The sequence below is a fragment of the Drosophila takahashii genome, chromosome 3L, assembly GCF_030179915.1.
Source record: "Drosophila takahashii strain IR98-3 E-12201 chromosome 3L, DtakHiC1v2, whole genome shotgun sequence".
NCBI classification, from domain to species: domain Eukaryota; kingdom Metazoa; phylum Arthropoda; class Insecta; order Diptera; family Drosophilidae; genus Drosophila; species Drosophila takahashii.
In genome coordinates, this window is record NC_091680.1 from 9,907,582 (window position 1) to 9,918,460 (window position 10,879).

The following is a 10,879-nucleotide window of genomic DNA, read 5'->3' on the forward strand; positions in this document are numbered from 1 at the left end:
CATTGTTGCGGACCGACAAAGGAGTGAAAATCCTGCGGCCCAGGGCTGGCAATCCGGGGTATTAAAGTTTTCCACTTGCCACTCATTATGCCGCACTTTCCGACCCCCTCCCCCAACCCACTGCTACTCCCGTTTTCTGTGGAAAATTCAGCCATCCTGCCCACGCAACGTGTCAATAGAGGAGCCCCCAAAAGCCGCAGGATATTTCCGTTCAATATTTGTACAATTTCCTATATTTGCGCAATAGAATTTGCTGTTGACATGCCACTTTTTCCCGCCACTCGTGGGCGGTTTGCTATATGATGTAAAATAAAAAAAAAAACGGAAAAGTTTGCATGTTTTTGTTGCTCAATATCTGCGAAATGGGATAGATAGATTGAAGGACCCCCGCTTTTTGATTAGATGTCATCCGCTTTTTCCACCGAAAATGCTGCCCAGCTAAGTGTGAAATTATGAAAATTTTCGGTGGCCCGCCAGGTGTGTGGCGTGTGTTGTTTTTTAATTACCTCTGAAGCAAATTAAGTATACGCCGCATTACACGCCAGCAAGTGCGTCTAATGCGATGTCTGCTCTGGGGGTCGTCATGTGTCATCTATTTTGATAAGCTGGCTGCTTTGAAAAGGGTCTCACACTCTGACAGTTTGCTAAAAGTAAATACTTAAATTGGAGATACCTTTAAATTGAGTTAGTACAACAACATTTATTTTAGATAAATATCTAATTAAAAAAAATAAATTCATCTTTAAATAATATGTGTTTGTTTGTTGGTAAAGTCTAGTGTCAAATGCCATAAATAAATAAATAAATAATAGATAAACAGTTATTACTTTTGAAGGAAAAGATATATAAGCCCTGCTATGTGCGTATATTCATACAAACGATTTAATCCCAATTGGGATACATTAAAATCACATTTGGCCCTCAATTAGAAAATCTAGAAATTATTTTCTTTTCCTTAGTAAGAAAATTATAATTAAAATTTAATAATAATTATAAAATTAGTCTGCAAATTCCTTTTAAGACGCCGCACCATAACAGCCTTTACAGGACATTTAACTAACCAAGTTCTGTCCCAAGGCTGTAGGGCCTTTCGTCCTTTTCGCGGTATGGTAATGAAGGCACAAAAGTGCATTCAACTGAGCGTGAAGGCGGGAATTGACAGGACAGGGACTGGAGACCGGAAAAGGATACGAAAGAGGAGGAGGCATCCGCGAGATTCCTTTAGGCCACGTCAAGGCGCCACCGCAAAAGGGTTGGCGAAACTTTTTGAAGTTGCCACAAAATTGCGTTAACTTTTTAGTAAGTCACTTGATTATTTGGTCGTCGTTGCCTCATTTCTGTGCCACTGAAGGAGGGGAAAATTGCTTCAATGAAGTTGCCCTGTCGTCGGCTTGTCTCTGGTTTCTCAGCCCTAGAGCCCAACCTCCCGAAAAAGGATTCTACCCCGCTTGACCTGGTCTTGATTTGGGTCGGAGTTTCGGTGGAAGCTGTTGGAAACTGGCGACATTTAGCGCATAATTGAGACAATTAAATTCGCTTTGACAATGCGACCCAAAGCGACAGAGAATCGAGGCAAATCAACAGCAAAACGGGAATGAAATGTAATAAATAAACCGAAAGACGAGGGGAAAAAAGGCGAAAGGAGTCCAAGGAGTCTGGCACAACACTTTGCCAAAAGGAATTCAAAATTAATTGAGTTTCAGCTCGGGGTCAGTTCAATGCCAAGCGACGGAGACACACAAAAGATACATTTATCTTGACAATTCTGGGCCATTTGCTCTAATCTAAAGACTTTGTCTTGTTTCAAGTTTAATTTGATTGTCGTTTTGGATATGGAAAACTGTGCAAGACAAATTGTAAAAAAATTTTTCATATATTTATTGGCTTACATTCACAAAATCTAACAGAGTAAAAACTTTAAAGTTTAAAGTGCTTATAGGAAAGTTTTTGGTTTAACATTTTAAAAAAATTTTAAAAAGGTTCCCTTCCCACCATTTTCTCTTAGTGTTTCTCCCGATGAAAAGGGTTGACAGAGGTCAACCTGTAAATTGTAATTAAATTTTTCCTCCGGTCATAAAAGTCTTCTTCTCTCCTTTTGGGGTTACACCTTCTGGAATTGCTTGTCCTGGGCCAGGATTTGATGTTCCCACTGCAATGCCTGTTGCATAAGTGATGACCTTTCCCCCAGATAGTTGACTGCTTAGTATGCATTGCATTTCCCAAGCCGATTGGGCGACTGCCTTGCGATCCTACCAAACTGCAAAGCTAAGGCGACAGGCAACGGGCTCCGACTGATTTTATTATGCGGAAAGTGATATTCGAGGAAGCCGCCCAGGACGAACAGGACTTTGACTGGCGAGCTCCCCATCCTCCGGTTCCGGAGGATACTCCCTATATATTCTGCCCTACGAAGGCGCGTAATTGGAGCGTAATGTGTTAAGTTGACAGGCACGTGAATTGCCTCTAATTTGTTGCCTGTTTGTAGATTGTCCTTTTCCCCCATGAATCCTCTTTTCCAGCTTTTTCGCTTCCCCCACACGCATCTGTTGCATATTTCATGGCGTGATTACATTTTGTTCAGTTTCCTATATACTACCTCGCACGATGTGTGCCATAAAGTTCGCAAGTTTTGCATGCAAATGACACTTAGACCAGCAGAAGGCAAACATCAATCAAAGAGTTTGGAGGAGTTAAGGAGGTTATAGCAATTGACTTACCAAAGAGTTAGGAGAAAGGATATGGGGAATTGAGATAGGATCTTAATAGAATAGCAAGTTACTTTAAATTCTTTTTCATCACGAATATATTTTACTAGTAAAAACTTATTATTACTTTTTTTCATCCGTTAAAGTAAACAACATTTGTTCATTAGATTCCAGTGCATAAATGTTGAGACTTAATTTTCCTTCCAATCAACAACTTAATATTAAATCCGATTTTCTGGAAACATTTCAAACCGAGTTGTAATCTTCTCTGCAGCTCTCCCAGGAAGTTTTTTCCAATAAAGTGGGTCTGGTTGAATGGTCCATTAGACAAATTTCAATAGTTTTTCCCTCTCGGTTTGTTCAATGTATTTTTTCGCTGTTTGGTTCGGGGTTTTGTACTGCTGGTGTTTTTCGTCGGTTACAGGAGAACGCCCCAAGTGGCAGCTGTTCGAACAAATGTTCGTTTTTTCGGGTTACCCCCATAAAACAACAGTTTAACTATTTGCCTAGAAATACAGCTGCAGTGGAGCCGCCTACATTTTCGAAACTTTTTAGACCACTTTTATAGCGAATTTTAATCGACGACGCCTTCAAATAAACCAAGAGGTATTAAACCGCGTGGTCGCGGTTCAGTTCAAATTCCTAACTAAATATTTAGCTTTTCTATTACGCAAACTGGTGCGGGAGAGGGGAAATTGGGGAGGAAAAAACCATCAGATTTCCAGGGCGTGGGCATTGTGGGGAAGTTTTTCAATTTCTACTAATCCTCGGTATGCGTTGCTAGCTAAAAAAAATTACAACGAATTGAACTGGGTGAAAAAATGGACCGGCAAGGTAGTTGATTTTGGGCAGGTCGTAATGGCGGATCAAAAAAAATTTCAAGCATTTTTACTCATCGTATTTTTTTGCTTTTCTATTTTGTTTGCTCGCCGCATTGAGGAATAAAATAAAAATGTTTTAGTTTTCTTTTTTTGGGTGTTTTGGTGTCAGCAGTACGCCTGGCTAAAAAAATTTGTTTGAGAAGAGGAATATTTTTTTTTTCATTTTTTGTAGCTTCTTATTTTAAACTTTTTGAAAATAAACATATTTTGAAAGTGTATTTATTATTAAGCAGCTGTGAAATATTTTTAGATGTTGGAATAACCTACTTGTTGATTTGATTCATTAGCACAATTGACAAACATTTTATTGGTAGGTATATATAAAAAAATGTGTCAAAAGAATTACGATTCCATCATTAGCTTTGAGAATTATAAGTATGTACATTTTTCTTATCCCCATTTTTTAGGGCATTTGAGATCCTGTTTGCTGTCCTTATTTTTGAGCTTTCGAAACTCGGTTGACTAATATTTTTATTGGTAAAATGGATTTGTGACAGCTTCGATGGGTTAATGGCATTTGATTGAATATATTTTCCTGGCTTTTACTCTTCACATACGGCTTTCATTCATGCTTTCTTTTTGTGTTTCAGTTTCAATTCATTTTCGTTATGATTTCGATTTTGGATCGGAGTTTCGTTTTCAATTTCATCTTAAGCTGGCTTAAAAGGTTCAAGGGCCCTCGGTGTTTTGAACCCACTCTTTTCTGTACAGCACCGGTCAAGTGCGATAAGTCGGTTAATTGCTGTCGGATGATGCAGCAACAAATTACATCGATCCATTGCGTGACTTCTCCGACACAATTCTGATCGAAGAGGCATATTATTTTCGGCACCGTCACCGTCGTCGACCTGCAGTTGGTGTAATTGTTACAATGGCCCCAGGCACTTGACATTGGCCCCTTACGGAGGCGACATTGAAACCCCCACCCCCGCCCAAACAATATTTATAAATATAGGAAAAATGTGTTTGTAGAATGGCGGAAGGGAATGAGGCATGTGCCATGGGGTGGGGTAATCTCTAACGAAAATATTGACAGATTCTTCGGCAATCAAATAGTGCAGAGCAAATGGGTAAACATATAACCATAAGCCGATCTCCGAGCGCCGATCTATCTTTAACTTTAACGATCAATGACCATTGTCAGGGTCCAAATAGCGAACATCCGGCTGTGAACTTCGATGTTCGAACACGTCTGAAGACGCTCGGCCCAAAAGGTGTTTTGGCCAGGTATTTCAAATGTGTTAATGCGGTTCGATTGCGTTCGATTGACCATCGAACTTCTTTTAGTCGCCCTGCTAATTTTTTGTATAAATAGTTAAAACGATTTCTACAGCAGCAGCAAAACCCAACCGCAGCTCCAACAGATTGAGCAGGTCACAACCAGATTGCAGAGCAAGTGAAGCAAACGTTCAAGTTACAAGAAAGATGGTAAGTTATCATTTAATATTGTTAAAATATTAGCTATAAAATAAAACAACAACTATCAGTTAACTTAGTGAACATTTTTAGGGTTTCATAAATTAAAAGTAATTTAAAGTTGGTCAATAAATTACAACTCAAAACTTATCTTTCATTAAAATATCTAAAACCTTTTTTTTATTTAAAATTTGTTTTTTATATATATGTTATTGAATATGAAATTGTAAAATGAGTTTCACATGTCATAATATCTTACTTAAGCCAAGCTAATTTTTACAGCAAACATAAATTTAGCTTTTCAGTATTATAATTTAATATTTTATTTTATGGATTTAAAATGCGAAATTTATATTTTTAGCAAGGATTCCAAGTGCTTTGCCTGCTGTTGGCGACGCTGAGCCTGGCCAGCTGTCGTTCGGTGGTGCGCCGTGATGTTAGCCACCTGCCTTTGGAGTACCTGCCTCCAGTGGAGCTGCCACCTGTGCCCAGTCGCGACTATTTGCCGCCGGTGGAGCAGCATGCGGCCACATTGAACCATGTGCTCCAGCCGCCCCGTGACTACCTGCCTCCCCTGCCGCTAAACAACGAGTATTTGCCACCTGTGGTTGAGGAGGAGCAGGAGCAGGAGGTGGCCACCACAACCGAGGTAATAATTCCAGAAGAAACCACCACAGTGGAGCCCACCACCGAGGCAGTTATCGTCACCACCGAGGCGCCGCAGGAGGAGGAGATAACCACGGAACCGCAGGAGGAAGTGTTGGAGGTGAAGACCGTTGAGGAAGAGCCCACGGAGCAGAAGGAGGTGGAATCTGCAGTGCTCCTCGACGATGGTTACCACTACCGTACTCCCTCGGTGGTTCCCGATTTGCTGCCCGTGAAGGAGTATCTGCCTCCCTTGGACGGAAACGCCGTCGTGGAGGAGCTGCCCAATGGCGAGGAGGACTCCTCTGCCCTTCTGGATGATGGCTATCACTATCGCTCCGTGAAGCGACTCCGCTTCTAGTCCTCAAAGACCAGTCGCTTTATTTTATTCCACTACGAATTTCTGTTTCTGTTCTGTGCGACAATTGTTGTTTAATTTTACAAAATATATAGACAAATACTTTGCCGACACCGATGGTTTAACACGCAATTGGAAAAAGGGAAGACATGCTGAAATAGGTGGGGAAAGGCACTTAAAGTACCCAGTATTTAGGATCTTTCAATCTAATAATAGCTCAAGAAGTTAGGGTTCCTTAAATGGATTATTTATTTCCTAAAGTTATGGAATAGAGTATTTTTAAAATTTCGAAAGCATCAAAGATGTAGTGTAATTTAAGTTATATTATATTAATTCCATTTTAAAGGGGTAAAATTGTAATTTCTTTATAATAACTTAATTGATCCAATTTAATTTAAATTTATAAAAAACTGAAGTAAAATACTATTAAATGTAAGATTCAGTTAAGAACACTTTAATTTTATTAAAGACTGCATAAAAATCTCTAGAGAATTTAAATCCCAAACTATTTTGTAAATTTCCGGACTGAAATAGATTTTTCAAGGTGATTTCGAGCCCGATGTCATCCCTCATCACGCATATACCCACTAAATCCTACCCATACCCAGCAACAACTCGATTGCCGCCGTGAACATTTCATTTATATTGATGACAGGAAATTAGAAAAATGTTTTCACAATGCGCACGGAACGTCGCAGGGACGAGAACTCTTCACCGGGAGATATTGTCGCAGTGCTGCGAGGTCCTTGCTGCGTGAGTCCTGCGGCTTGAGTTCTCACCCCCTTTCAATTGATTTGCGGCCGCTTGTGGCTGGGTTTTATTGTTTTCTTTACGTGTCGGCGCTTGGCATACATTTTCATTAACCAATCTGGAGAAAGTTTTCCCGTAACTTGGAAAACTCACAGAGCCCTCTTCTCGAGCCAGTTCAATAATTCAACAAATTTCCAATTGGCCGTATAAATATTTGAAAAGTTTTAAATGTTATTCCTGTTTGGCGGGGTGTTTGTGTAAAGCCTAAATATAAATGGGATTTTTATGTTTCCGGCGGTTTGCTGTTGTTGAATTACTTATGAATAATTCAATACGAGAAAAATACGGAAAAATTGCTTGCCTACTTTTACGCGCTGTTCGAAAAAAAGTGAAGCAACAAGTGGCTGAAATTTTGCGGATTCTTTGGCTGCGCATTCGTTTCCCCTTGAGATATCCAAAACAAATAACAAATCCAAGCCAAAGAGCTTTAAGTGCATTGCACTCTAACGAATTTTTGTTTTCTTTTATTTCTTTCTTTTTTGATGGTCATAAACCTCAACAAATCGGAGCCAAAACAAACACCTGTAAACAGTATCCGATTGAAAGAGTTTCCCATGTTTCGTTGAGTGTTGAAGGCGGGAAAAAGCTTGTGGGAAATGCAGGAAAAGCCTGCCGAAGCTTTGGCCATTCAACATTCGACGAAGCGACGACGAGGAAAATCGTATATAAACCGAGCGCCGAGGAAAATTCAACTTAGTTGCGGGTTTATTGTTGCCGAATGCGAACGGAACGGAATCGCCGGAAAATGCGGCCGGGCTGAAGACAGTGCGAGCGAGTGAGATAAAGATATTCGGCCGAGCAACAGTGAAAAGCGTTTGAAGGGCCATAGATACAAGATAATGCCCCATAGAGGAGTCGTCCTCCTCTCCGCCAACCGATATGTGAAAATCACCTAGTGAAGCCAAAGTGAAAGTGTGTGAGAGGTGAGGGAGCGAGGCAGCAAGAGTGATAATGGATAAAACAACTCTAGATAATAATACAAAGTGTCGAGTTTTCCGAGACAAGTTTAAAATGATATAATGACTATAAACATGAATATTATGTACAAGTTTTATTAGTAAAATTTACACTTTTAAAATGTAGTATTTTTGAAAACGAAATTTTTGAAAGTTTTTAATGTTTGACTAATAGAATTAGTTAAAAATTATCAAGAGATTTAATATAATAAAAGAAAATGGCAGAGTCGGGAAAGTAAAGACTCAATTAAACTGAATTCGATTTATTTTGATGTACTGAAAGTAATAAGCTTAAGATAAGCAACTCAGTTTAATAGCGTTTTAAATCCAAACATTATGAAATATTAATTTATAAACAACCAAATAGAAAACAAGAATGTTCAAGATAAGCAAATAAAAATTACAAGGAAAATTCAACGTGAGACCCAAGAATTTACTGCCACAAATCATTTGCAAATATAAATCAAAATTACCATAAACGAAATCCCACTGTGAATAAATATGAACTCGAGGAGCCGCAGCAACTTGAATAAATCAAAATTAAATATTAATTAAAGCCGCATTAAAATTGCAAAGAAAATTGAATAACCGAAATAGCTGTAAACCAAATTGCCTTGTAAATGCTACCGAAAGAAAACCAATTTTACACACTTAATTTAACCACATAACTCTTGGCGTTTCTCTGCCTTTCGCAATTAAAATGCAATTAATTTGGCAACAAATTTGCTGTGTAAAGAGTTAAAGCCGTCTTCGTATTTTGCCTCTGGTTGGGTATTTTGAAATTTAATTTTCAATTGTCATTCTCTCAATTCCATCCGATCCGTTCAGTGGCAGTAACTTGACACAACATCTAGTTGGCTTAGCAGCTTCATTGAATTGCCATCCGCACAAAATGCATTTTTCCTTTTTTTTCCCCCTTCCAAAGGGCTTCTGTTGTTGTTTGGTATTTGTTGATCGGCTTTGTGGGCCTTAGCACAGAAAAGTTTATTAATAAAACGTTTTGCCTAACAAAGCACAAAAATGATAAAATAAACGCAGCGCAGACAGGTGACTCAGGGGCGCGGAGGAGGAACTTTGTGGGTGGTGGAGGGTTGACTGTCATTGTTAACTGTTTTTCATAGATTTGTAACGTTCTCTATGGGTAGTACCTTTTCTGGACGAAAAGGGTTCTCTTGAATTCTGGACATCTAAAACTATAAAAATAGTAATCTAAACTTTTGAGAAGTATTTGAAGTATATTTTTATTGACTATAAAAATTATAATTCGGTTTGATAGTTTTCACGCTCAATTTTAATCTGTTGAAATAAATACTTAAAATTCTTCAAGATAAAAAAATTAACAATATTCACATTTAATTCTTTTTTAGAAGTGAAATATAAAACTAGATCATATAATATTTCGTTAGAAAAAACTATATGTTTTTTGAGACCATTATCCAATATTTTTATTATTTTATTTAAGTTTTTAATATTAATTACGACTTACGCACTTAAATTTCATTTCCCTTCATGTACTTACTCTACCTTATTTTAATTCTATTATTCTAGTCATAATCGTTACTTTCCCGCTGAGTACATCCAATGTCGATCAAGATTCCGCCATGTGTCAGCGGGCATCTTTGTGCCTGTGGCCGTGTGTTTGGCACGCTTTTTGTGTTTATTAATAACAAAGTAATCAGAAATTGTAATCTCCTCGCAAAGCGTATTACAGCAGTAATAACAATGGCAACATTGAACCACCAGCCCCAGCACAAACCCCAACAATAACCCCTCCGCCCATTTCAATCGCAATCCCCCGGCCAACCCCACCGACGTTCTCATTCATTTGGCGATTTCAATGCGGGTTTATCTTTGCCGCTTGGCTGTCTTCACGGGCTGCATCCTTGAATCCTCGGATCCTTGATTCATTGTTGTTGCCGCCACCGAGCACGCTTCCGGCTCAAGTATCTCTGTTTTTGTTATGATTCCCCCGCCGTGTATACATTTTCATATACTTGTTTTCTATAGATTTGCTGTATATTTCTGTTTTTATTATTTTCTAATTTGACGCTTCATTTGCCCACGGATGATTTCGTTTTATTTTGTTCTAAAAACAAAAGGGTATTTTCCTATTTTCCTTAAAAAGGTAATAAAGGTCTATAAAAATCAAGTTTATTTTGTAAAGGTGCAAATAAATAATTTTGTATTATTTTAACAGATGTAAAACCTTCACATTTAATTTTTAATTCCCTAAAAAATAAATATTTAAAGTTATTTATACTTTTATTCTATCCTGTTTAATTTTATTTTACTTACAATATATTTTTTTAAAAATAAGTAGATTAATTGATATAATAGGGTCTTTAATGGTTAGCTTGTTCATAGCCTCATTTATTTCCCTTTGTTTTTCTGTTTTTTTTGTTCTTCCTGTTTTCTAATTTGACTTTTGCTGGGCGCTGATTTGCACTTTGATTTTCGCTGACTGATTGGGATTTAGTTGATGGGTCTGAGAGGTGGATGAAAGGACCTGAGATGGATATCGGGGCCTTTTCTATTGATGACTCGATGGCGTGTCTTTATGCCTCTCAATCATTTTGCTTGGCTCGGATTTGTTATTTGTACACTTGCCTTTTTATGTAATTTCACCCAAGCCAGTTTGCTTTGCTTTTTTTGCCCACCTGCAATTTCTGTTTTGCCAATTTGCCTATTTCGTATGCAAATTGCCAGCCATTTGGTGTCAGTCTCAACACGAGGAACCCCCTTTCTCTCCCCGTTCATGCAGTTTGAGCCACTGGGTCAAAGTAATAAAGCAAACAAATTAATTTGATTGTTTTCACTTGATTCGCGGCAATTTGGAATTCGGTTTCTGCAATTACTTCAGAACTTTGTTTAGAATTTACTCATTAGCAGAGGTTTCAGCATCGAATTGTATTGCATAAAATTGATATTGTAACTAATTTTTGAAGAATTTACTTGCTTTTATTGTATTGTTTAAATCCAATCGTCAATATGAATTGATGAAATGCCAAATGCCAATGCTTTGGCCATTCAACATTCGACGAAGCGACGACGAGGAAAATCGTATATAAACCGAGCGCCGAGGAAAATTCAACTTAGTTGCGGGTTTAT

The 10,879-nt window shown here is 38.2% G+C and overlaps 1 protein-coding gene across 1 annotated transcript; it reads left to right on the forward strand.

Moving 5' to 3' along the window:
- Positions 1-4,905: 4,905 nt before the first annotated feature.
- On the forward strand, positions 4,906-6,116 carry LOC108059157 (titin). Its single transcript, XM_017144252.3, has 2 exons — positions 4,906-5,014; positions 5,364-6,116. The coding sequence occupies exons 1-2, from the start codon at positions 5,012-5,014 to the stop codon at positions 6,006-6,008; spliced, it is 648 nt and encodes a 215-aa protein (XP_016999741.2). The 5' UTR covers positions 4,906-5,011; the 3' UTR covers positions 6,009-6,116.
- The last annotated feature ends 4,763 nt before the right edge of the window (positions 6,117-10,879 follow it).